At 56.7% G+C, this 26921-nt stretch overlaps 1 protein-coding gene across 1 annotated transcript in view; it reads left to right on the top strand.

Annotated features, from left to right (window-relative positions):
- AHNAK2 (AHNAK nucleoprotein 2) overlaps positions 1-26373 on the top strand; it is a 58733-nt gene extending 32360 nt beyond the window's left edge. The window contains exon 7 of the mRNA XM_010130284.2: positions 251-26373. Within this exon, the coding sequence (XP_010128586.2) occupies positions 251-25384 (25134 nt within the window). The 3' untranslated portion in view covers positions 25385-26373. The remainder of the gene's footprint in view (positions 1-250) is intronic.
- The last annotated feature ends 548 nt before the right edge of the window (positions 26374-26921 follow it).

The raw sequence follows: 26921 nt of genomic DNA on the forward strand, positions 1-26921 counted from the left end.
TTGTACAGATATATATAGAGAGAGATACATATAGAAACCTCTATTTACTGCAATGTTTTGCAAAGAACGTAAACCTTCAGAAATCTACATATTACAGCCATATAATCCATTTATTTTATGTAATTTCTGCCTGAATTTTGTACACCCTTTTCAGGAATTTTTGTATAACAAGTAGATACTGTCAATTAAAAAAGCACATTTTTCTACATATTTTATGACATTATTTTCTGACTACTATTTGTTCTTTCAGGAAAAAGAACTCAGTGAGAGCATTCCTGAAGAAACACTGCACATTTCAGGAAAAACCATTTCAGAAGAAGACAGGGAAACATTAATTGTAAGCCAAAGGGTAGGAAGAAGCAAGAGACCTAAAAAAGATAGATTATCATGGCCAAAATTCCAGTCAATTAAAAATAAAAAGATACTGGGGCACAGAAGATCTCATAGTACATCAGATGCATATGAGCCTGCTATACAGGATATTTCCCCTACAAGCACAGACACTGAGTCTCAATTTCAACAAGAAGTCCATATCAAAGAAAAAAAGGGAAGCCAAAAGAAACTGAAGTTCCCTAGCATTGGCTTCAAAATGCATAGATCCAAACCAGAATCACAGGACAAGCAAAAAAAAGAAATAAAAACTACACTGTTATCTGAAAGAGAAAAAGTACATAAAGAAGATATCAGCTTGGAAAATCCTGAAATCCTAACTGTTGAATATACTACATCTCCTGCTTATGAAATTAAAACAGGGGAGATACATGAAACTTTAACAAAAGAACTAAAAGATATGAAAAATGGCATTCCATCTCATGCAAAAAAACTCCCTGAAGTTGAAATAAGCATTAAAAAAGAAAAAGATAAGGAATCAACATCAAAATATACTGTACCTGAAATACCAGCTATAACAATACAGATAGCGAAGCCTAGTTTAGAAACATCTGATGTGAAAGAGAGCCCAACTAAACAATCACCACAATCCTCATCAAAATCCCGAAAAAAGAAACAGAAAGGAACCGCAGATAAAAAAGAAGGAGAAAGTGGAATTAAGATAGACATGACAGGTCACACAGCACAGGGATCCATACAGGTTAAAGGTCTAGAAATAGGCACTGCTAAAGCAGAATTACACACAACATCTGACACACTGGAAACAAGAGAAAAACAAACAGAAGATGACAAACAAATACTAACAATTCAGAAAACAAAATTTGGGGTTTCAATGCCCAAAACAGAAGAGTCAGAGACTGAAAACACCAAACTGGGAACTGATGTTTCACATTCAGTACCAGAAAAAACAGCTGATAGAAGTTCAGAAGATGGCAAGAGTTTCGATGTGAAACCTCATGTGCCTGAAACAGAATCAGAAGTATCTACTTGGAAACTACAAATGCCATCATTCAAAATGGCCAAAACAGTTAAACCTGACATGAAAATACCAATAACAGAAAGCACAGTAGAATCAGTAGATACTATAAAAAAAAGAGAGACAGAAGAAGATGACACGTTCACAAGTGATAAAAGCCAGAAAAAGGATATTGGCATCAAGACAGAAGAAAAGGATATAGAGGGAAAAGAAAGCAAATTCAGGTTGCCAAAGTTTAAATTACCTACTTTTACCTGGGTAACAACAAAGGATGAGATAGGCCAAAAGGAAGTTCAAGAAAGGAACATGGAAGGAAAAGCACCATCCGCAGAAGCAGGTGTGAAAGCAGAAATGACTATATCACGAGATGTTCCAAAGATTCCAACTGGTGAAATTGAAATAGAAACGTCAAAAGGAAAAATAACAGAAAAGGATGAGGGAAAAAAGTTGGAAGGTCACCTGCCCTCTGTCGAGGGCTCCCTCGAGCTGCAGGCGCCCGAGATAGACCTCCAAGTGCCCTCCGCTGAAGGCTCGCTTGACGCAGCCCAGCTGGAAGTGACGGGCCTGAAAGGCAAGTTGAAGATGCCCAAGTTCGACAAGCCCAAATTCGGAGTGTCGCCTCCCAAGGCGGAAGGGCTGGAAGGCGAGGTGAGCCTGCCCAGCGCAGAGGTCGAGCTGCCCTCCGCCACCGTGACAGCCGCAGGGGAGGGCCCCGCGCTGGGCCTCAAAGCCGACGTCCCCGGCGCCAAAGCCGAAGGGGCCGGCTGGAAGGTGGAGAAGCCCTCCCTGAAAATGCCCAAAGCTGACATCAAAGCCCCCAAGGTGGACATCAGCCTCCCGTCCGCGGAAGTCCCCCTTCCAAAGGCCAGCGTCGACCTGCAGGCGCCCGAGGTAGGCCTCACCCTGGAAGGGGAAGCAAAAGCCCCCGAGAAGGAGGCCGCCAAGACCAAGGACGGCAAGTTCAAGATGCCCAAGTTCGGCATGCCTTCCTTTGGCTGGTCCAGCAGCAGAGAGGCCAAGGGCACCGTGGCCGCCGATGTGGACGTCAGCCTCAAGGAGCCCCAAGTGACGGTGCCCTCGGGAACCGCCGAAGTCGACGTGACCCTGCCCGCGGCCGACATCCAAGCGCCCGGCGTGGAGGTGACCGTCGAGACGGCCGCCGGAGGAGAGGGCGAGAAAAGCCGCTTCAAGATGCCCGACGTCAAGATGCCCAGCGTCAAGCTGCCCAAAGTCAAAGGTCCCCACGTGCAGGTCAGCCTGCCAAAGGCAGAGGTGTCCCTGCCCAAAGCCCAGGCCGAAGTCCAGCAGGGCGAAGTGGGCCTGCAGGGCCCCGAGGCCGAAGGCGGCCTGGAGGTGGCTGCCGGCAAAGTTGAGGGCGGTGGCATGAAAATACACATGCCAAAAGTCAAGGTGCCCGGCGTGGTCTTCTCCAAGCCGACCGTCAAGGCTCCCAAACTGGACGCAGACGTCAGCCCGCCCAAAGTCGAGGCCAGCCTCCCAGAGGCAGACGTCAAGGCCGGTGCCGCCGACATCAGCATCGCCGCCCCGGACATCAAGCTGCCCTCCGTCGAGGGCTCCCTCGAGCTGCAGGCGCCCGAGATAGACCTCCAAGTGCCCTCCGCTGAAGGCTCGCTTGACGCAGCCCAGCTGGAAGTGACGGGCCTGAAAGGCAAGTTGAAGATGCCCAAGTTCGACAAGCCCAAATTCGGAGTGTCGCCTCCCAAGGCGGAAGGGCTGGAAGGCGAGGTGAGCCTGCCCAGCGCAGAGGTCGAGCTGCCCTCCGCCACCGTGACAGCCGCAGGGGAGGGCCCCGCGCTGGGCCTCAAAGCCGACGTCCCCGGCGCCAAAGCCGAAGGGGCCGGCTGGAAGGTGGAGAAGCCCTCCCTGAAAATGCCCAAAGCTGACATCAAAGCCCCCAAGGTGGACATCAGCCTCCCGTCCGCGGAAGTCCCCCTTCCAAAGGCCAGCGTCGACCTGCAGGCGCCCGAGGTAGGCCTCACCCTGGAAGGGGAAGCAAAAGCCCCCGAGAAGGAGGCCGCCAAGACCAAGGACGGCAAGTTCAAGATGCCCAAGTTCGGCATGCCTTCCTTTGGCTGGTCCAGCAGCAGAGAGGCCAAGGGCACCGTGGCCGCCGATGTGGACGTCAGCCTCAAGGAGCCCCAAGTGACGGTGCCCTCGGGAACCGCCGAAGTCGACGTGACCCTGCCCGCGGCCGACATCCAAGCGCCCGGCGTGGAGGTGACCGTCGAGACGGCCGCCGGAGGAGAGGGCGAGAAAAGCCGCTTCAAGATGCCCGACGTCAAGATGCCCAGCGTCAAGCTGCCCAAAGTCAAAGGTCCCCACGTGCAGGTCAGCCTGCCAAAGGCAGAGGTGTCCCTGCCCAAAGCCCAGGCCGAAGTCCAGCAGGGCGAAGTGGGCCTGCAGGGCCCCGAGGCCGAAGGCGGCCTGGAGGTGGCTGCCGGCAAAGTTGAGGGCGGTGGCATGAAAATACACATGCCAAAAGTCAAGGTGCCCGGCGTGGTCTTCTCCAAGCCGACCGTCAAGGCTCCCAAACTGGACGCAGACGTCAGTCCGCCCAAAGTCGAGGCCAGCCTCCCAGAGGCAGACGTCAAGGCCGGTGCCGCCGACATCAGCATCGCCGCCCCGGACATCAAGCTGCCCTCCGTGGAGGGCTCCCTCGAGCTGCAGGCGCCCGAGATAGACCTCCAAGTGCCCTCCGCTGAAGGCTCGCTTGACGCAGCCCAGCTGGAAGTGACGGGCCTGAAAGGCAAGTTGAAGATGCCCAAGTTCGACAAGCCCAAATTCGGAGTGTCGCCTCCCAAGGCGGAAGGGCTGGAAGGCGAGGTGAGCCTGCCCAGCGCAGAGGTCGAGCTGCCCTCCGCCACCGTGACAGCCGCAGGGGAGGGCCCCGCGCTGGGCCTCAAAGCCGACGTCCCCGGCGCCAAAGCCGAAGGGGCCGGCTGGAAGGTGGAGAAGCCCTCCCTGAAAATGCCCAAAGCTGACATCAAAGCCCCCAAGGTGGACATCAGCCTCCCGTCCGCGGAAGTCCCCCTTCCAAAGGCCAGCGTCGACCTGCAGGCGCCCGAGGTAGGCCTCACCCTGGAAGGGGAAGCAAAAGCCCCCGAGAAGGAGGCCGCCAAGACCAAGGACGGCAAGTTCAAGATGCCCAAGTTCGGCATGCCTTCCTTTGGCTGGTCCAGCAGCAGAGAGGCCAAGGGCACCGTGGCCGCCGATGTGGACGTCAGCCTCAAGGAGCCCCAAGTGACGGTGCCCTCGGGAACCGCCGAAGTCGACGTGACCCTGCCCGCGGCCGACATCCAAGCGCCCGGCGTGGAGGTGACCGTCGAGACGGCCGCCGGAGGAGAGGGCGAGAAAAGCCGCTTCAAGATGCCCGACGTCAAGATGCCCAGCGTCAAGCTGCCCAAAGTCAAAGGTCCCCACGTGCAGGTCAGCCTGCCAAAGGCAGAGGTGTCCCTGCCCAAAGCCCAGGCCGAAGTCCAGCAGGGCGAAGTGGGCCTGCAGGGCCCCGAGGCCGAAGGCGGCCTGGAGGTGGCTGCCGGCAAAGTTGAGGGCGGTGGCATGAAAATACACATGCCAAAAGTCAAGGTGCCCGGCGTGGTCTTCTCCAAGCCGACCGTCAAGGCTCCCAAACTGGACGCAGACGTCAGCCCGCCCAAAGTCGAGGCCAGCCTCCCAGAGGCAGACGTCAAGGCCGGTGCCGCCGACATCAGCATCGCCGCCCCGGACATCAAGCTGCCCTCCGTGGAGGGCTCCCTCGAGCTGCAGGCGCCCGAGATAGACCTCCAAGTGCCCTCCGCTGAAGGCTCGCTTGACGCAGCCCAGCTGGAAGTGACGGGCCTGAAAGGCAAGTTGAAGATGCCCAAGTTCGACAAGCCCAAATTCGGAGTGTCGCCTCCCAAGGCGGAAGGGCTGGAAGGCGAGGTGAGCCTGCCCAGCGCAGAGGTCGAGCTGCCCTCCGCCACCGTGACAGCCGCAGGGGAGGGCCCCGCGCTGGGCCTCAAAGCCGACGTCCCCGGCGCCAAAGCCGAAGGGGCCGGCTGGAAGGTGGAGAAGCCCTCCCTGAAAATGCCCAAAGCTGACATCAAAGCCCCCAAGGTGGACATCAGCCTCCCGTCCGCGGAAGTCCCCCTTCCAAAGGCCAGCGTCGACCTGCAGGCGCCCGAGGTAGGCCTCACCCTGGAAGGGGAAGCAAAAGCCCCCGAGAAGGAGGCCGCCAAGACCAAGGACGGCAAGTTCAAGATGCCCAAGTTCGGCATGCCTTCCTTTGGCTGGTCCAGCAGCAGAGAGGCCAAGGGCACCGTGGCCGCCGATGTGGACGTCAGCCTCAAGGAGCCCCAAGTGACGGTGCCCTCGGGAACCGCCGAAGTCGACGTGACCCTGCCCGCGGCCGACATCCAAGCGCCCGGCGTGGAGGTGACCGTCGAGACGGCCGCCGGAGGAGAGGGCGAGAAAAGCCGCTTCAAGATGCCCGACGTCAAGATGCCCAGCGTCAAGCTGCCCAAAGTCAAAGGTCCCCACGTGCAGGTCAGCCTGCCAAAGGCAGAGGTGTCCCTGCCCAAAGCCCAGGCCGAAGTCCAGCAGGGCGAAGTGGGCCTGCAGGGCCCCGAGGCCGAAGGCGGCCTGGAGGTGGCTGCCGGCAAAGTTGAGGGCGGTGGCATGAAAATACACATGCCAAAAGTCAAGGTGCCCGGCGTGGTCTTCTCCAAGCCGACCGTCAAGGCTCCCAAACTGGACGCAGACGTCAGCCCGCCCAAAGTCGAGGCCAGCCTCCCAGAGGCAGACGTCAAGGCCGGTGCCGCCGACATCAGCATCGCCGCCCCGGACATCAAGCTGCCCTCCGTGGAGGGCTCCCTCGAGCTGCAGGCGCCCGAGATAGACCTCCAAGTGCCCTCCGCTGAAGGCTCGCTTGACGCAGCCCAGCTGGAAGTGACGGGCCTGAAAGGCAAGTTGAAGATGCCCAAGTTCGACAAGCCCAAATTCGGAGTGTCGCCTCCCAAGGCGGAAGGGCTGGAAGGCGAGGTGAGCCTGCCCAGCGCAGAGGTCGAGCTGCCCTCCGCCACCGTGACAGCCGCAGGGGAGGGCCCCGCGCTGGGCCTCAAAGCCGACGTCCCCGGCGCCAAAGCCGAAGGGGCCGGCTGGAAGGTGGAGAAGCCCTCCCTGAAAGTGCCCAAAGCTGACATCAAAGCCCCCAAGGTGGACATCAGCCTCCCGTCCGCGGAAGTCCCCCTTCCAAAGGCCAGCGTCGACCTGCAGGCGCCCGAGGTAGGCCTCACCCTGGAAGGGGAAGCAAAAGCCCCCGAGAAGGAGGCCGCCAAGACCAAGGACGGCAAGTTCAAGATGCCCAAGTTCGGCATGCCTTCCTTTGGCTGGTCCAGCAGCAGAGAGGCCAAGGGCACCGTGGCCGCCGATGTGGACGTCAGCCTCAAGGAGCCCCAAGTGACGGTGCCCTCGGGAACCGCCGAAGTCGACGTGACCCTGCCCGCGGCCGACATCCAAGCGCCCGGCGTGGAGGTGACCGTCGAGACGGCCGCCGGAGGAGAGGGCGAGAAAAGCCGCTTCAAGATGCCCGACGTCAAGATGCCCAGCGTCAAGCTGCCCAAAGTCAAAGGTCCCCACGTGCAGGTCAGCCTGCCAAAGGCAGAGGTGTCCCTGCCCAAAGCCCAGGCCGAAGTCCAGCAGGGCGAAGTGGGCCTGCAGGGCCCCGAGGCCGAAGGCGGCCTGGAGGTGGCTGCCGGCAAAGTTGAGGGCGGTGGCATGAAAATACACATGCCAAAAGTCAAGGTGCCCGGCGTGGTCTTCTCCAAGCCGACCGTCAAGGCTCCCAAACTGGACGCAGACGTCAGCCCGCCCAAAGTCGAGGCCAGCCTCCCAGAGGCAGACGTCAAGGCCGGTGCCGCCGACATCAGCATCGCCGCCCCGGACATCAAGCTGCCCTCCGTGGAGGGCTCCCTCGAGCTGCAGGCGCCCGAGATAGACCTCCAAGTGCCCTCCGCTGAAGGCTCGCTTGACGCAGCCCAGCTGGAAGTGACGGGCCTGAAAGGCAAGTTGAAGATGCCCAAGTTCGACAAGCCCAAATTCGGAGTGTCGCCTCCCAAGGCGGAAGGGCTGGAAGGCGAGGTGAGCCTGCCCAGCGCAGAGGTCGAGCTGCCCTCCGCCACCGTGACAGCCGCAGGGGAGGGCCCCGCGCTGGGCCTCAAAGCCGACGTCCCCGGCGCCAAAGCCGAAGGGGCCGGCTGGAAGGTGGAGAAGCCCTCCCTGAAAATGCCCAAAGCTGACATCAAAGCCCCCAAGGTGGACATCAGCCTCCCGTCCGCGGAAGTCCCCCTTCCAAAGGCCAGCGTCGACCTGCAGGCGCCCGAGGTAGGCCTCACCCTGGAAGGGGAAGCAAAAGCCCCCGAGAAGGAGGCCGCCAAGACCAAGGACGGCAAGTTCAAGATGCCCAAGTTCGGCATGCCTTCCTTTGGCTGGTCCAGCAGCAGAGAGGCCAAGGGCACCGTGGCCGCCGATGTGGACGTCAGCCTCAAGGAGCCCCAAGTGACGGTGCCCTCGGGAACCGCCGAAGTCGACGTGACCCTGCCCGCGGCCGACATCCAAGCGCCCGGCGTGGAGGTGACCGTCGAGACGGCCGCCGGAGGAGAGGGCGAGAAAAGCCGCTTCAAGATGCCCGACGTCAAGATGCCCAGCGTCAAGCTGCCCAAAGTCAAAGGTCCCCACGTGCAGGTCAGCCTGCCAAAGGCAGAGGTGTCCCTGCCCAAAGCCCAGGCCGAAGTCCAGCAGGGCGAAGTGGGCCTGCAGGGCCCCGAGGCCGAAGGCGGCCTGGAGGTGGCTGCCGGCAAAGTTGAGGGCGGTGGCATGAAAATACACATGCCAAAAGTCAAGGTGCCCGGCGTGGTCTTCTCCAAGCCGACCGTCAAGGCTCCCAAACTGGACGCAGACGTCAGCCCGCCCAAAGTCGAGGCCAGCCTCCCAGAGGCAGACGTCAAGGCCGGTGCCGCCGACATCAGCATCGCCGCCCCGGACATCAAGCTGCCCTCCGTGGAGGGCTCCCTCGAGCTGCAGGCGCCCGAGATAGACCTCCAAGTGCCCTCCGCTGAAGGCTCGCTTGACGCAGCCCAGCTGGAAGTGACGGGCCTGAAAGGCAAGTTGAAGATGCCCAAGTTCGACAAGCCCAAATTCGGAGTGTCGCCTCCCAAGGCGGAAGGGCTGGAAGGCGAGGTGAGCCTGCCCAGCGCAGAGGTCGAGCTGCCCTCCGCCACCGTGACAGCCGCAGGGGAGGGCCCCGCGCTGGGCCTCAAAGCCGACGTCCCCGGCGCCAAAGCCGAAGGGGCCGGCTGGAAGGTGGAGAAGCCCTCCCTGAAAATGCCCAAAGCTGACATCAAAGCCCCCAAGGTGGACATCAGCCTCCCGTCCGCGGAAGTCCCCCTTCCAAAGGCCAGCGTCGACCTGCAGGCGCCCGAGGTAGGCCTCACCCTGGAAGGGGAAGCAAAAGCCCCCGAGAAGGAGGCCGCCAAGACCAAGGACGGCAAGTTCAAGATGCCCAAGTTCGGCATGCCTTCCTTTGGCTGGTCCAGCAGCAGAGAGGCCAAGGGCACCGTGGCCGCCGATGTGGACGTCAGCCTCAAGGAGCCCCAAGTGACGGTGCCCTCGGGAACCGCCGAAGTCGACGTGACCCTGCCCGCGGCCGACATCCAAGCGCCCGGCGTGGAGGTGACCGTCGAGACGGCCGCCGGAGGAGAGGGCGAGAAAAGCCGCTTCAAGATGCCCGACGTCAAGATGCCCAGCGTCAAGCTGCCCAAAGTCAAAGGTCCCCACGTGCAGGTCAGCCTGCCAAAGGCAGAGGTGTCCCTGCCCAAAGCCCAGGCCGAAGTCCAGCAGGGCGAAGTGGGCCTGCAGGGCCCCGAGGCCGAAGGCGGCCTGGAGGTGGCTGCCGGCAAAGTTGAGGGCGGTGGCATGAAAATACACATGCCAAAAGTCAAGGTGCCCGGCGTGGTCTTCTCCAAGCCGACCGTCAAGGCTCCCAAACTGGACGCAGACGTCAGCCCGCCCAAAGTCGAGGCCAGCCTCCCAGAGGCAGACGTCAAGGCCGGTGCCGCCGACATCAGCATCGCCGCCCCGGACATCAAGCTGCCCTCCGTGGAGGGCTCCCTCGAGCTGCAGGCGCCCGAGATAGACCTCCAAGTGCCCTCCGCTGAAGGCTCGCTTGACGCAGCCCAGCTGGAAGTGACGGGCCTGAAAGGCAAGTTGAAGATGCCCAAGTTCGACAAGCCCAAATTCGGAGTGTCGCCTCCCAAGGCGGAAGGGCTGGAAGGCGAGGTGAGCCTGCCCAGCGCAGAGGTCGAGCTGCCCTCCGCCACCGTGACAGCCGCAGGGGAGGGCCCCGCGCTGGGCCTCAAAGCCGACGTCCCCGGCGCCAAAGCCGAAGGGGCCGGCTGGAAGGTGGAGAAGCCCTCCCTGAAAATGCCCAAAGCTGACATCAAAGCCCCCAAGGTGGACATCAGCCTCCCGTCCGCGGAAGTCCCCCTTCCAAAGGCCAGCGTCGACCTGCAGGCGCCCGAGGTAGGCCTCACCCTGGAAGGGGAAGCAAAAGCCCCCGAGAAGGAGGCCGCCAAGACTAAGGACGGCAAGTTCAAGATGCCCAAGTTCGGCATGCCTTCCTTTGGCTGGTCCAGCAGCAGAGAGGCCAAGGGCACCGTGGCCGCCGATGTGGACGTCAGCCTCAAGGAGCCCCAAGTGACGGTGCCCTCGGGAACCGCCGAAGTCGACGTGACCCTGCCCGCGGCCGACATCCAAGCGCCCGGCGTGGAGGTGACCGTCGAGACGGCCGCCGGAGGAGAGGGCGAGAAAAGCCGCTTCAAGATGCCCGACGTCAAGATGCCCAGCGTCAAGCTGCCCAAAGTCAAAGGTCCCCACGTGCAGGTCAGCCTGCCAAAGGCAGAGGTGTCCCTGCCCAAAGCCCAGGCCGAAGTCCAGCAGGGCGAAGTGGGCCTGCAGGGCCCCGAGGCCGAAGGCGGCCTGGAGGTGGCTGCCGGCAAAGTTGAGGGCGGTGGCATGAAAATACACATGCCAAAAGTCAAGGTGCCCGGCGTGGTCTTCTCCAAGCCGACCGTCAAGGCTCCCAAACTGGACGCAGACGTCAGCCCGCCCAAAGTCGAGGCCAGCCTCCCAGAGGCAGACGTCAAGGCCGGTGCCGCCGACATCAGCATCGCCGCCCCGGACATCAAGCTGCCCTCCGTGGAGGGCTCCCTCGAGCTGCAGGCGCCCGAGATAGACCTCCAAGTGCCCTCCGCTGAAGGCTCGCTTGACGCAGCCCAGCTGGAAGTGACGGGCCTGAAAGGCAAGTTGAAGATGCCCAAGTTCGACAAGCCCAAATTCGGAGTGTCGCCTCCCAAGGCGGAAGGGCTGGAAGGCGAGGTGAGCCTGCCCAGCGCAGAGGTCGAGCTGCCCTCCGCCACCGTGACAGCCGCAGGGGAGGGCCCCGCGCTGGGCCTCAAAGCCGACGTCCCCGGCGCCAAAGCCGAAGGGGCCGGCTGGAAGGTGGAGAAGCCCTCCCTGAAAATGCCCAAAGCTGACATCAAAGCCCCCAAGGTGGACATCAGCCTCCCGTCCGCGGAAGTCCCCCTTCCAAAGGCCAGCGTCGACCTGCAGGCGCCCGAGGTAGGCCTCACCCTGGAAGGGGAAGCAAAAGCCCCCGAGAAGGAGGCCGCCAAGACCAAGGACGGCAAGTTCAAGATGCCCAAGTTCGGCATGCCTTCCTTTGGCTGGTCCAGCAGCAGAGAGGCCAAGGGCACCGTGGCCGCCGATGTGGACGTCAGCCTCAAGGAGCCCCAAGTGACGGTGCCCTCGGGAACCGCCGAAGTCGACGTGACCCTGCCCGCGGCCGACATCCAAGCGCCCGGCGTGGAGGTGACCGTCGAGACGGCCGCCGGAGGAGAGGGCGAGAAAAGCCGCTTCAAGATGCCCGACGTCAAGATGCCCAGCGTCAAGCTGCCCAAAGTCAAAGGTCCCCACGTGCAGGTCAGCCTGCCAAAGGCAGAGGTGTCCCTGCCCAAAGCCCAGGCCGAAGTCCAGCAGGGCGAAGTGGGCCTGCAGGGCCCCGAGGCCGAAGGCGGCCTGGAGGTGGCTGCCGGCAAAGTTGAGGGCGGTGGCATGAAAATACACATGCCAAAAGTCAAGGTGCCCGGCGTGGTCTTCTCCAAGCCGACCGTCAAGGCTCCCAAACTGGACGCAGACGTCAGCCCGCCCAAAGTCGAGGCCAGCCTCCCAGAGGCAGACGTCAAGGCCGGTGCCGCCGACATCAGCATCGCCGCCCCGGACATCAAGCTGCCCTCCGTGGAGGGCTCCCTCGAGCTGCAGGCGCCCGAGATAGACCTCCAAGTGCCCTCCGCTGAAGGCTCGCTTGACGCAGCCCAGCTGGAAGTGACGGGCCTGAAAGGCAAGTTGAAGATGCCCAAGTTCGACAAGCCCAAATTCGGAGTGTCGCCTCCCAAGGCGGAAGGGCTGGAAGGCGAGGTGAGCCTGCCCAGCGCAGAGGTCGAGCTGCCCTCCGCCACCGTGACAGCCGCAGGGGAGGGCCCCGCGCTGGGCCTCAAAGCCGACGTCCCCGGCGCCAAAGCCGAAGGGGCCGGCTGGAAGGTGGAGAAGCCCTCCCTGAAAATGCCCAAAGCTGACATCAAAGCCCCCAAGGTGGACATCAGCCTCCCGTCCGCGGAAGTCCCCCTTCCAAAGGCCAGCGTCGACCTGCAGGCGCCCGAGGTAGGCCTCACCCTGGAAGGGGAAGCAAAAGCCCCCGAGAAGGAGGCCGCCAAGACCAAGGACGGCAAGTTCAAGATGCCCAAGTTCGGCATGCCTTCCTTTGGCTGGTCCAGCAGCAGAGAGGCCAAGGGCACCGTGGCCGCCGATGTGGACGTCAGCCTCAAGGAGCCCCAAGTGACGGTGCCCTCGGGAACCGCCGAAGTCGACGTGACCCTGCCCGCGGCCGACATCCAAGCGCCCGGCGTGGAGGTGACCGTCGAGACGGCCGCCGGAGGAGAGGGCGAGAAAAGCCGCTTCAAGATGCCCGACGTCAAGATGCCCAGCGTCAAGCTGCCCAAAGTCAAAGGTCCCCACGTGCAGGTCAGCCTGCCAAAGGCAGAGGTGTCCCTGCCCAAAGCCCAGGCCGAAGTCCAGCAGGGCGAAGTGGGCCTGCAGGGCCCCGAGGCCGAAGGCAGCCTGGAGGTGGCTGCCGGCAAAGTTGAGGGCGGTGGCATGAAAATACACATGCCAAAAGTCAAGGTGCCCGGCGTGGTCTTCTCCAAGCCGACCGTCAAGGCTCCCAAACTGGACGCAGACGTCAGCCCGCCCAAAGTCGAGGCCAGCCTCCCAGAGGCAGACGTCAAGGCCGGTGCCGCCGACATCAGCATCGCCGCCCCGGACATCAAGCTGCCCTCCGTGGAGGGCTCCCTCGAGCTGCAGGCGCCCGAGATAGACCTCCAAGTGCCCTCCGCTGAAGGCTCGCTTGACGCAGCCCAGCTGGAAGTGACGGGCCTGAAAGGCAAGTTGAAGATGCCCAAGTTCGACAAGCCCAAATTCGGAGTGTCGCCTCCCAAGGCGGAAGGGCTGGAAGGCGAGGTGAGCCTGCCCAGCGCAGAGGTCGAGCTGCCCTCCGCCACCGTGACAGCCGCAGGGGAGGGCCCCGCGCTGGGCCTCAAAGCCGACGTCCCCGGCGCCAAAGCCGAAGGGGCCGGCTGGAAGGTGGAGAAGCCCTCCCTGAAAATGCCCAAAGCTGACATCAAAGCCCCCAAGGTGGACATCAGCCTCCCGTCCGCGGAAGTCCCCCTTCCAAAGGCCAGCGTCGACCTGCAGGCGCCCGAGGTAGGCCTCACCCTGGAAGGGGAAGCAAAAGCCCCCGAGAAGGAGGCCGCCAAGACCAAGGACGGCAAGTTCAAGATGCCCAAGTTCGGCATGCCTTCCTTTGGCTGGTCCAGCAGCAGAGAGGCCAAGGGCACCGTGGCCGCCGATGTGGACGTCAGCCTCAAGGAGCCCCAAGTGACGGTGCCCTCGGGAACCGCCGAAGTCGACGTGACCCTGCCCGCGGCCGACATCCAAGCGCCCGGCGTGGAGGTGACCGTCGAGACGGCCGCCGGAGGAGAGGGCGAGAAAAGCCGCTTCAAGATGCCCGACGTCAAGATGCCCAGCGTCAAGCTGCCCAAAGTCAAAGGTCCCCACGTGCAGGTCAGCCTGCCAAAGGCAGAGGTGTCCCTGCCCAAAGCCCAGGCCGAAGTCCAGCAGGGCGAAGTGGGCCTGCAGGGCCCCGAGGCCGAAGGCGGCCTGGAGGTGGCTGCCGGCAAAGTTGAGGGCGGTGGCATGAAAATACACATGCCAAAAGTCAAGGTGCCCGGCGTGGTCTTCTCCAAGCCGACCGTCAAGGCTCCCAAACTGGACGCAGACGTCAGCCCGCCCAAAGTCGAGGCCAGCCTCCCAGAGGCAGACGTCAAGGCCGGTGCCGCCGACATCAGCATCGCCGCCCCGGACATCAAGCTGCCCTCCGTGGAGGGCTCCCTCGAGCTGCAGGCGCCCGAGATAGACCTCCAAGTGCCCTCCGCTGAAGGCTCGCTTGACGCAGCCCAGCTGGAAGTGACGGGCCTGAAAGGCAAGTTGAAGATGCCCAAGTTCGACAAGCCCAAATTCGGAGTGTCGCCTCCCAAGGCGGAAGGGCTGGAAGGCGAGGTGAGCCTGCCCAGCGCAGAGGTCGAGCTGCCCTCCGCCACCGTGACAGCCGCAGGGGAGGGCCCCGCGCTGGGCCTCAAAGCCGACGTCCCCGGCGCCAAAGCCGAAGGGGCCGGCTGGAAGGTGGAGAAGCCCTCCCTGAAAATGCCCAAAGCTGACATCAAAGCCCCCAAGGTGGACATCAGCCTCCCGTCCGCGGAAGTCCCCCTTCCAAAGGCCAGCGTCGACCTGCAGGCGCCCGAGGTAGGCCTCACCCTGGAAGGGGAAGCAAAAGCCCCCGAGAAGGAGGCCGCCAAGACCAAGGACGGCAAGTTCAAGATGCCCAAGTTCGGCATGCCTTCCTTTGGCTGGTCCAGCAGCAGAGAGGCCAAGGGCACCGTGGCCGCCGATGTGGACGTCAGCCTCAAGGAGCCCCAAGTGACGGTGCCCTCGGGAACCGCCGAAGTCGACGTGACCCTGCCCGCGGCCGACATCCAAGCGCCCGGCGTGGAGGTGACCGTCGAGACGGCCGCCGGAGGAGAGGGCGAGAAAAGCCGCTTCAAGATGCCCGACGTCAAGATGCCCAGCGTCAAGCTGCCCAAAGTCAAAGGTCCCCACGTGCAGGTCAGCCTGCCAAAGGCAGAGGTGTCCCTGCCCAAAGCCCAGGCCGAAGTCCAGCAGGGCGAAGTGGGCCTGCAGGGCCCCGAGGCCGAAGGCGGCCTGGAGGTGGCTGCCGGCAAAGTTGAGGGCGGTGGCATGAAAATACACATGCCAAAAGTCAAGGTGCCCGGCGTGGTCTTCTCCAAGCCGACCGTCAAGGCTCCCAAACTGGACGCAGACGTCAGCCCGCCCAAAGTCGAGGCCAGCCTCCCAGAGGCAGACGTCAAGGCCGGTGCCGCCGACATCAGCATCGCCGCCCCGGACATCAAGCTGCCCTCCGTCGAGGGCTCCCTCGAGCTGCAGGCGCCCGAGATAGACCTCCAAGTGCCCTCCGCTGAAGGCTCGCTTGACGCAGCCCAGCTGGAAGTGACGGGCCTGAAAGGCAAGTTGAAGATGCCCAAGTTCGACAAGCCCAAATTCGGAGTGTCGCCTCCCAAGGCGGAAGGGCTGGAAGGCGAGGTGAGCCTGCCCAGCGCAGAGGTCGAGCTGCCCTCCGCCACCGTGACAGCCGCAGGGGAGGGCCCCGCGCTGGGCCTCAAAGCCGACGTCCCCGGCGCCAAAGCCGAAGGGGCCGGCTGGAAGGTGGAGAAGCCCTCCCTGAAAATGCCCAAAGCTGACATCAAAGCCCCCAAGGTGGACATCAGCCTCCCGTCCGCGGAAGTCCCCCTTCCAAAGGCCAGCGTCGACCTGCAGGCGCCCGAGGTAGGCCTCACCCTGGAAGGGGAAGCAAAAGCCCCCGAGAAGGAGGCCGCCAAGACCAAGGACGGCAAGTTCAAGATGCCCAAGTTCGGCATGCCTTCCTTTGGCTGGTCCAGCAGCAGAGAGGCCAAGGGCACCGTGGCCGCCGATGTGGACGTCAGCCTCAAGGAGCCCCAAGTGACGGTGCCCTCGGGAACCGCCGAAGTCGACGTGACCCTGCCCGCGGCCGACATCCAAGCGCCCGGCGTGGAGGTGACCGTCGAGACGGCCGCCGGAGGAGAGGGCGAGAAAAGCCGCTTCAAGATGCCCGACGTCAAGATGCCCAGCGTCAAGCTGCCCAAAGTCAAAGGTCCCCACGTGCAGGTCAGCCTGCCAAAGGCAGAGGTGTCCCTGCCCAAAGCCCAGGCCGAAGTCCAGCAGGGCGAAGTGGGCCTGCAGGGCCCCGAGGCCGAAGGCGGCCTGGAGGTGGCTGCCGGCAAAGTTGAGGGCGGTGGCATGAAAATACACATGCCAAAAGTCAAGGTGCCCGGCGTGGTCTTCTCCAAGCCGACCGTCAAGGCTCCCAAACTGGACGCAGACGTCAGCCCGCCCAAAGTCGAGGCCAGCCTCCCAGAGGCAGACGTCAAGGCCGGTGCCGCCGACATCAGCATCGCCGCCCCGGACATCAAGCTGCCCTCCGTCGAGGGCTCCCTCGAGCTGCAGGCGCCCGAGATAGACCTCCAAGTGCCCTCCGCTGAAGGCTCGCTTGACGCAGCCCAGCTGGAAGTGACGGGCCTGAAAGGCAAGTTGAAGATGCCCAAGTTCGACAAGCCCAAATTCGGAGTGTCGCCTCCCAAGGCGGAAGGGCTGGAAGGCGAGGTGAGCCTGCCCAGCGCAGAGGTCGAGCTGCCCTCCGCCACCGTGACAGCCGCAGGGGAGGGCCCCGCGCTGGGCCTCAAAGCCGACGTCCCCGGCGCCAAAGCCGAAGGGGCCGGCTGGAAGGTGGAGAAGCCCTCCCTGAAAATGCCCAAAGCTGACATCAAAGCCCCCAAGGTGGACATCAGCCTCCCGTCCGCGGAAGTCCCCCTTCCAAAGGCCAGCGTCGACCTGCAGGCACCCGAGGTAGGCCTCACCCTGGAAGGGGAAGCAAAAGCCCCCGAGAAGGAGGCCGCCAAGACCAAGGACGGCAAGTTCAAGATGCCCAAGTTCGGCATGCCTTCCTTTGGCTGGTCCAGCAGCAGAGAGGCCAAGGGCACCGTGGCCGCCGATGTGGACGTCAGCCTCAAGGAGCCCCAAGTGACGGTGCCCTCGGGAACCGCCGAAGTCGACGTGACCCTGCCCGCGGCCGACATCCAAGCGCCCGGCGTGGAGGTGACCGTCGAGACGGCCGCCGGAGGAGAGGGCGAGAAAAGCCGCTTCAAGATGCCCGACGTCAAGATGCCCAGCGTCAAGCTGCCCAAAGTCAAAGGTCCCCACGTGCAGGTCAGCCTGCCAAAGGCAGAGGTGTCCCTGCCCAAAGCCCAGGCCGAAGTCCAGCAGGGCGAAGTGGGCCTGCAGGGCCCCGAGGCCGAAGGCGGCCTGGAGGTGGCTGCCGGCAAAGTTGAGGGCGGTGGCATGAAAATACACATGCCAAAAGTCAAGGTGCCCGGCGTGGTCTTCTCCAAGCCGACCGTCAAGGCTCCCAAACTGGACGCAGACGTCAGCCCGCCCAAAGTCGAGGCCAGCCTCCCAGAGGCAGACGTCAAGGCCGGTGCCTCCGACATCAGCATCGCCGCCCCGGACATCAAGCTGCCCTCCGTCGAGGGCTCCCTCGAGCTGCAGGCGCCCGAGATAGACCTCCAAGTGCCCTCCGCTGAAGGCTCGCTTGACGCAGCCCAGCTGGAAGTGACGGGCCTGAAAGGCAAGTTGAAGATGCCCAAGTTCGACAAGCCCAAATTCGGAGTGTCGCCTCCCAAGGCGGAAGGGCTGGAAGGCGAGGTGAGCCTGCCCAGCGCAGAGGTCGAGCTGCCCTCCGCCACCGTGACAGCCGCAGGGGAGGGCCCCGCGCTGGGCCTCAAAGCCGACGTCCCCGGCGCCAAAGCCGAAGGGGCCGGCTGGAAGGTGGAGAAGCCCTCCCTGAAAATGCCCAAAGCTGACATCAAAGCCCCCAAGGTGGACATCAGCCTCCCGTCCGCGGAAGTCCCCCTTCCAAAGGCCAGCGTCGACCTGCAGGCGCCCGAGGTAGGCCTCACCCTGGAAGGGGAAGCAAAAGCCCCCGAGAAGGAGGCCGCCAAGACCAAGGACGGCAAGTTCAAGATGCCCAAGTTCGGCATGCCTTCCTTTGGCTGGTCCAGCAGCAGAGAGGCCAAGGGCACCGTGGCCGCCGATGTGGACGTCAGCCTCAAGGAGCCCCAAGTGACGGTGCCCTCGGGAACCGCCGAAGTCGACGTGACCCTGCCCGCGGCCGACATCCAAGCGCCCGGCGTGGAGGTGACCGTCGAGACGGCCGCCGGAGGAGAGGGCGAGAAAAGCCGCTTCAAGATGCCCGACGTCAAGATGCCCAGCGTCAAGCTGCCCAAAGTCAAAGGTCCCCACGTGCAGGTCAGCCTGCCAAAGGCAGAGGTGTCCCTGCCCAAAGCCCAGGCCGAAGTCCAGCAGGGCGAAGTGGGCCTGCAGGGCCCCGAGGCCGAAGGCGGCCTGGAGGTGGCTGCCGGCAAAGTTGAGGGCGGTGGCATGAAAATACACATGCCAAAAGTCAAGGTGCCCGGCGTGGTCTTCTCCAAGCCGACCGTCAAGGCTCCCAAACTGGACGCAGACGTCAGCCCGCCCAAAGTCGAGGCCAGCCTCCCAGAGGCAGACGTCAAGGCCGGTGCCGCCGACATCAGCATCGCCGCCCCGGACATCAAGCTGCCCTCCGTCGAGGGCTCCCTCGAGCTGCAGGCGCCCGAGATAGACCTCCAAGTGCCCTCCGCTGAAGGCTCGCTTGACGCAGCCCAGCTGGAAGTGACAGGCCTGAAAGGCAAGTTGAAGATGCCCAAGTTCGACAAGCCCAAATTCGGAGTGTCGCCTCCCAAGGCGGAAGGGCTGGAAGGCGAGGTGAGCCTGCCCAGCGCAGAGGTCGAGCTGCCCTCCGCCACCGTGACAGCCGCAGGGGAGGGCCCCGCGCTGGGCCTCAAAGCCGACGTCCCCGGCGCCAAAGCCGAAGGGGCCGGCTGGAAGGTGGAGAAGCCCTCCCTGAAAATGCCCAAAGCTGACATCAAAGCCCCCAAGGTGGACATCAGCCTCCCGTCCGCGGAAGTCCCCCTTCCAAAGGCCAGCGTCGACCTGCAGGCGCCCGAGGTAGGCCTCACCCTGGAAGGGGAAGCAAAAGCCCCCGAGAAGGAGGCCGCCAAGACCAAGGACGGCAAGTTCAAGATGCCCAAGTTCGGCATGCCTTCCTTTGGCTGGTCCAGCAGCAGAGAGGCCAAGGGCACCGTGGCCGCCGATGTGGACGTCAGCCTCAAGGAGCCCCAAGTGACGGTGCCCTCGGGAACCGCCGAAGTCGACGTGACCCTGCCCGCGGCCGACATCCAAGCGCCCGGCGTGGAGGTGACCGTCGAGACGGCCGCCGGAGGAGAGGGCGAGAAAAGCCGCTTCAAGATGCCCGACGTCAAGATGCCCAGCGTCAAGCTGCCCAAAGTCAAAGGTCCCCACGTGCAGGTCAGCCTGCCAAAGGCAGAGGTGTCCCTGCCCAAAGCCCAGGCCGAAGTCCAGCAGGGCGAAGTGGGCCTGCAGGGCCCCGAGGCCGAAGGCGGCCTGGAGGTGGCTGCCGGCAAAGTTGAGGGCGGTGGCATGAAAATACACATGCCAAAAGTCAAGGTGCCCGGCGTGGTCTTCTCCAAGCCGACCGTCAAGGCTCCCAAACTGGACGCAGACGTCAGCCCGCCCAAAGTCGAGGCCAGCCTCCCAGAGGCAGACGTCAAGGCCGGTGCCGCCGACATCAGCATCGCCGCCCCGGACATCAAGCTGCCCTCCGTCGAGGGCTCCCTCGAGCTGCAGGCGCCCGAGATAGACCTCCAAGTGCCCTCCGCTGAAGGCTCGCTTGACGCAGCCCAGCTGGAAGTGACGGGCCTGAAAGGCAAGTTGAAGATGCCCAAGTTCGACAAGCCCAAATTCGGAGTGTCGCCTCCCAAGGCGGAAGGGCTGGAAGGCGAGGTGAGCCTGCCCAGCGCAGAGGTCGAGCTGCCCTCCGCCACCGTGACAGCCGCAGGGGAGGGCCCCGCGCTGGGCCTCAAAGCCGACGTCCCCGGCGCCAAAGCCGAAGGGGCCGGCTGGAAGGTGGAGAAGCCCTCCCTGAAAATGCCCAAAGCTGACATCAAAGCCCCCAAGGTGGACATCAGCCTCCCGTCCGCGGAAGTCCCCCTTCCAAAGGCCAGCGTCGACCTGCAGGCGCCCGAGGTAGGCCTCACCCTGGAAGGGGAAGCAAAAGCCCCCGAGAAGGAGGCCGCCAAGACCAGGGACGGCAAGTTCAAGATGCCCAAGTTCGGCATGCCTTCCTTTGGCTGGTCCAGCAGCAGAGAGGCCAAGGGCACCGTGGCCGCCGATGTGGACGTCAGCCTCAAGGAGCCCCAAGTGACGGTGCCCTCGGGAACCGCCGAAGTCGACGTGACCCTGCCCGCGGCCGAGTTCCAACCATCTGCTGTTGAAGTTGTCACCGATTTCTCCTCTGGAAAAGAGGTTGATATGGGTAAATCTAAAAGTTCTTTATTTAGAATGCCTAAGGTTTCCCTGTCTAAAAGTTCTAAATCTCAGGTACAGAGTAAGGCCGTAGGTGAAATTTCTGTGTCAGAAACTGTTTGTTATTCTGTAACAGAGGAACCTCCTGCTGTTCTTTCAGGCAATGTCAGATCTGAACTTCTTCCAGAGAATAAGGGTGATAGTGGCTCTAGAAGTACTAAATTCAGAATTCCTAGCTTGGGTTTCTCCAAAATTGATATTGGTTCTTCTAAAATTGAAAAGGATTCCCCATTACACAAAGGGGATATTACTCTTACTAAATATCAAATTAATTTTGCAGAATCTGACTCGAAAATATCATCTCTTTCTGGTGAGAATCTTTCAGATACAGATTTTGAAATTTTAAATGAAGATGCTTCTTTGGACCAAGTAAGTCTGAAGCCTGGAGGGAAAACACCAGCTGCTGAAACATCTGTGGGTGACACAGAGTTTACGGTTAAAATTCCTAAATTCCGAAAACCAAAATTTGGAATTTCTTGGTCTAAGGGAAAACCGTCAGAAAGTGACATTAGTTCCAAATTAGAATCTGAAATTTCCAAAGGAAGGATAACATCTGATATGACTGATACTGATATGGTAACATCAGCTCAGATTTCTGATGCCGAATTAGGTGTAAAGATGCACAAGTCTTCACCTGATGTTGTTCTGGATGTACCAAATTTGGATGTCAATCTGTCATCATCAGAGGTTACCATGCCAAAATTAGAAGTGGAAACCCATGGCCCAGATTTAGAGTGCAAGGCAGAACAGGAAGTAGGTTCAGGAGAGAAGGACACTGAGGAGAAAGAAAACAAATTTAAAACGTCAAAATTTAAACTACCTTCATTTAGTTGGTCACCAAAGAAAGAAGCTATTGCTCCTTCTCAGGTTGAGGGACATCTGGAAGAACCCAAACAAGAAAAAGAAGGCATTTCAGTACAGAAATCTGAGAAAAGGAGTAGTGGAGAAGAAGCAGGAATGGGCGTAAAAGTTACAGTCCCAACTTTGGAATATTCCAAACCAGAAGTCAATGTTCCCAAAACAGAGATGGATATTAGCATACGTACAGGTGATGTCTTACTTTCTACATGTGAAGAAGATGACCTGACATCGAAGTCAGCTGCCAGCCTCTCCACCTCAGATATTAAGATCATAACAGAAAGCTCCCTTGAGGTCAAGAGTCCTGACATAAGTGCTGAAAGAACATCAAGTGAAATTTCTGTGGGTGATGTAGAAGTAAAAATTGAAGGTCCTAAAGGAAAAACAAAAATGTCTAAATTCCAAATGCCAAAGTTTGGAATTACACATTCTACAGGGAAAGGGTCAGAAAAGGAGGTCAGCCAATCCAAAACAGAAGTCAAAGTTCCCCAACTCAAACCAATGGTAGAAATAGCTGACATTGCTGTTGAGGCACCAAATTTGGAGGTGGAATGTGGTACAGGAACAGAAACTTACAGGCCTGAAGTCAAAATTACCAAAGATGAAAATAAGGCATTAGAAGCTGATGTTCACCTCCCATCAGCTGATATTTCTATTCCAAAACCAGACAGTGATGTTCAGGATTCAGATGCAGCACTTCCCAAAGGGGAAATAAAGCAAGATGGAGATGGGGAAGAGAAAGAAGGACATTTTAAAATGCCCAAATTCAAATTGCCATCCTTCAGTTGGTCACCAAAGAAGGAAGCAAGTGTTAAATTGGATTCTGGAGCAAATTCGGAAGATCATAAACTTCCTGTAATGTCAGGCAGGATAGACACAGAAGCGAGAGAAACTATAACTGATGATCAAGGTACTGGGCCAGCCCTTGATCTGGAAATATCTGCAGGAAAAGTTGAACAAAAAAGTCCAACTAAAAAGCCTCAATTTGTCATGCCTAAAATTTCACTCTCCAAGATCAAGGTTCCCAAATCTCAGATACATTCATCAAAAGTTGAAGCTGATACTGCTATTCCTGAAACAGAAAGAGAGGGTGATGTTTCAATACAGATACCTGATATAGAAAAAAGTCATTCTGCAAGGACAGAGGAAGGGTCACAAATAAGCATAAGGCTGGCTGATGTTAAGATCCCCACTCTGGAGTTTTCCAAAATAGAAACTGGAGCCTCCCAAACTGACATGGGAGTCAGTTCAGCAAAGATTGATGCCACTTTGCCTCCCTCAGAGGGGAGTTTTCAAGAAGTTGTCCTAAAATCAAGTTCTACTGATGAAGATACCACACAAAAAACAGATTTTAAGTTCCCCAAAGGAGAAGCTTCAAATGAACTAAGTAGCCCTGAAATAGTAACAGAAAGATCATCAGTTGTGGATGGAAGAAAGATGAAGTTGGAAGGTCCTGAAGGGAAGATTAAAAAGCCCAAATTCCAAAAGCCAAAGTTTGGAATCTCCTTATCAAAAGGGAAAAGCCCGGAGGCAGAGATCAGCTCTCCAAGAATAGAACCTGAGCTACCCCAGCTAAAAATGACAAATGAAATTGTTGACATTGCTGTGGGAGTTCCAGCATCAGAACTTACATCTGATATGTCAGATCCTGGAGTGGGGGTTTATGCTTGTAAGATTAAAACACCCCAAGTTCTGACAACTGGCATTGAAGCTCCAAAGGCAGAGTCCCAGTCAGTGTCTAAACCAAGGACAGAGGGGGCTACTGAGAGCCTTGAAGAGAAAGAAATCAAATTAAAAGAAGAACATAAAATAAAAACTGAAGAAGTTCAGACTGAAGAACATCAGGGATGGTTTAAAATGCCAAAATTCAGAATACCTGCATTTGGCAGGACATCCTTAAAGGAAAAAAAAAGTGATGCTGATATTGAAAGAAGTATGGAAAAAACTCAGGCAGGCATTCCCTCTGCTGAAGTACAAATTGAAACAAGTATTCCTGAAAAAAGCTTATCATTACCACACGCAGTTGCTGAAATTGCTATCAGAAAAGAAGAGATTCCAGAATTAGGAGATTCTGTGAAAAGTTCTGATGTTAGCTTGCCAAAGATGGAAGGAGATATTTCATTATCTGCAGAAAGAACAGATAGTAGAGTGAGTATTTTAAAAACTGAAACGTATGCAGACATAGTTAAGCGCGGTGCTGAAGGACAGAAAATGCATACTTCTGAATTCACAGTGTCTTCAGCAGAATTGTCTAAATCATACCTAAGTGCTTCAGAAATTGACAAAGATAGTTTAACAAATAAGTTTCCTACGTGTACTCTGACTGTTCAAGAGCATAAAGTCCAATCACAGGATATAGGAGTCCCAAGGGTAGAAAGTTCCACTAAGTTAGAGAGTTCAGAAGTAGGAGGTAAACCGTCCTCAGCTGAAATTACCCTGGATGCAACACAGGAGAAAATAGATGTCAGTCTTCCAAAGGAAGAGCTAGATATTCAAAAACAAGAGGCAGTAATTAAAAAAGGAAAGATAAAGGATGAGATTCAAATGATAGGAAAAGACAGTGAAGGAAGCCAATTAAAAAGGCCTCTGTGTGAATGGTCTACAACAAAGGGATCAGAAGATGGTTCTTATGTAACAGCTAAGCTGGAAGATCTAAAGGTAGAAGTTCCAGGAATGAAAATGGATGTTAAAATTGCTAGAGTAGATCCTGAAATGAGATTTCAAGTGAAAAGTGTTGAAAAGGACAGGTCTGCAGGGGTGGAAGTGCAAGTAGAAGATGGAGCAGAAACAAGTAAAATTAAAACATACAAGTTTAAGATTCCAAAGTTTGGAGTGCTGCATTCAGAAGCAAAGGGTTTTGAAGATAGTATCAATTTGCCAAAGTCAGAAGTTGATTCAGTATCTAAAACTGAACTAGGCACAACAGAAATGCAGTTCCAAAAATCAGAAGGAATCACTGGCCTGAAAAGCTCAGCTCTAGATCATATGGAAACATCTGCCAGAATAACAGTGGAAACAGTGGAAAAATCACAAAGTGTCCCAGAAGTAAATATAAAAATTCCCAAACTAAGAATACCAAGATTCACCTTCAAATCTCTCCCAACTGAAGCTGTTGTTTCAGTGTCAAAAGTGGTTACGGATCCAAAGGGATCTAGTACTGACATTGAAGTAGTGCAACTGCAAGCAAGCTCTGCTGTCCCTGAAGAAACACCAGAGGCTCTAGAGGGTGGTATTCAAAAAGCAAAAAGCAAAATTCTAACACTGACTGAACCTGACATTAAGACAGCACAGATGACTACTACCATAGAGTCCTCCCTTTCAAACGTAGGGCAAGACCTGCACTGGTCATATGTAGAAGGTCAAGAAGTGAGTGAGAAAGTAGAACCTGAACATGTTGCTATTGAAAGGTGTGAGATTTACACTGCTGAAATACTGAAAGAATCAGAGGTTCTCTCATCAGAAGTCAAAACTGCTACTTTGGGATTCTCTTTGCTCAAGGTGAAGTTGCCTGAATCACATAGCAACTTAGAAGTGCTAGTCCAGCAGCCATCCTCGGCAGACGATGTATCAGTGAGTAAACCCGAATGTACTGATGAAAGCTTTGGAGTAGCAGCACAGAGGACTTGCAGTGCTGAGCTTAAAGTATCTGGCAAACCATGCAGTGAGACTGAAGAATCTAGTGGAGAAGTAAGTTTGCCAAAGTTAGAAACATTTGCTGTTGAAGTGAAGCCTTCTAGTAAACTGGAAGAGACTCATCCTGATAAGTCACGAGAGGGAATAACTGCAGGTCCTCTCTCTAAATATGAGGGTGTAGCTGAAGCAGTAGAAGATGAAGAAAAAGACATAACCAATGAAAAAGAAAAGACTGATAGTAAAAGATCTCCCGGAAGATTCAAATTTTGGCTTCCAACTGTTGGCTTTTCATCTTCTGGTGATGAAACGAGCACAGATTCAAAAGCAGAAGTAAAAAAATCAGTTCCAGAAGAGGTGAAATCTGCTGACGCATCAGACCATGATTCTTCTAAGCAAACTGAGAAAACCGGATGGTTTAGATTTCCCAAGCTTGGTTTCACATCTCCTTCCAAAAAGGCTAAAACTGTTGACAAAGTAGAGACAGGTCATAAAGAGGGAAGAATCTCAGATGAAGATAGCCCATCAGATAAAATCGATGTATTTTTTGACGCACAAGAAAGCTTATCACCTAAAGAAACAACAGAGGGTGAAAAAGTTGAAATTCATCCGGCCTCATCTGATGTTCCAGTTTCACGAACTATCGTGACATCTTCAGCAAGAACTGAATTAATCTTGCTGGAGGAAGAAAAAGACAGTCAATCTAATATTCCTGGAGATGCAACCAAGTGAAGATTGTCTTTTCTCAACCCTCGATGAAAATAAAATAATCTACACACACACAGAAAAAAGGTTTTCTTAATTTTCTAGCAACTGAAAATTAAACAAAATCCAAAGCTGATATTATGAAAACAGCTGAACAGAATTTACCACATTTAAATTTTCAAGTATGTGGATGTGCTATACTGCGCACTAATAAAAATATTCATTTCTTCAGATCTCCTCCAAAGGCAACAATTACTACAAGTACATAGGAGCCCATAGTTTTAGTAAAGTCGGAAAAGATACCTGAACCATGCAAGTAAGCTACTGAAAGGCTCGATGATAGCAAAAGGACTTGTTAAATAGGCTTCTCAAAAATGCAGCAATTATGTTTAGATTATAGATTATTTCCAAAATGGAGTATAAAGTAGTACTATGAGAACGCTACTTAACCTGTTTAGATTTTGGACCTTTCTGACCTACTTTTGCTTTCTTATTAAAATATTTTTCTTTATTTCAGCTAAGGTAATATGTATATTCTACAAACGTTTTGCAATGCAAAATAAAAAACAAATACCAGCGTAAAGAGACTAATGCTTTACCCCTTCCTCTCTTCTCATTGTTTGATTATTCTGGTGGGTCACATTTAGCCTTAAAAAACTTTAAAAAAACCCAACAGAATAAATTCAAGACCAAAACCCATATTGCTAATTCACATTTTTAAGATACCAAAATAAAAAATGCTGACAAAGAGTAACTATTAAAATATGGATAAATAAACTTTAATGTATATATTTACTGGATAGTTAAATGCACAGAATGATCTGCCACACTGGTGAAATTGCTTCAAAGGTTTTCTGGGAAAAGAGATGTATATAATCATTTACTTCTTTGTTTATATTAATGCTTCTCTCGAGTGCACAACAAAAACCAGAGTGTGTATGTGACAGTCTTCACATGTATCATTAAAACACTGTCTGTATTCTTAATTCACAATAAACTTACCATATGAATAATAACTTGAGCAGCATGAGTTACTGATAGTGCTGTTAGAAAAGCAAACCCAAAGCAAAACATTTAGAAATTACATTGTGAAGGAAGTGTACTTGGTTGTCTCACCACCTGTGGCTTGAGAAGTTCTTCATTTCTGTATCTTTGCTGTAGGCTTAAATATTCTAAAGAGAACTGCTGGCAGTTATTCTATCTCTGAAGGGTCTGTTCACATAAAAGTTAGGCATGTGTCATTTATTAGGATCATGCAGTATTTCCCTGGACTTTCCCTAAGTTTAAAAGTCATTGTTCAGTAGACCCAAAATTTCCATGTCAGACAGCAACGGTGCATACCAGGACTGAGGAAAACATTGTGATCAAGACAGAAAAATTGAGTCCAGAAAAAGGCGATGTGTGTAATAAAGGACATCTCATTCTAGCAGCAGTTCACATCTGCCTGGGAAGCAGCCTTCACATGAAGTGTTTCTCAGGTATTGTCCCTTTACTTAGGCCAACAAACAGGAATCCACCTAGACAGCACTGAATGTAGGCGTCTGTTGCAAAGGTGAAAGAATCA

This window comes from Chlamydotis macqueenii, chromosome 5 (assembly GCF_036417535.1).
Source record: "Chlamydotis macqueenii isolate bChlMac1 chromosome 5, bChlMac1.mat, whole genome shotgun sequence".
In the NCBI taxonomy this organism is placed as follows: domain Eukaryota; kingdom Metazoa; phylum Chordata; class Aves; order Otidiformes; family Otididae; genus Chlamydotis; species Chlamydotis macqueenii.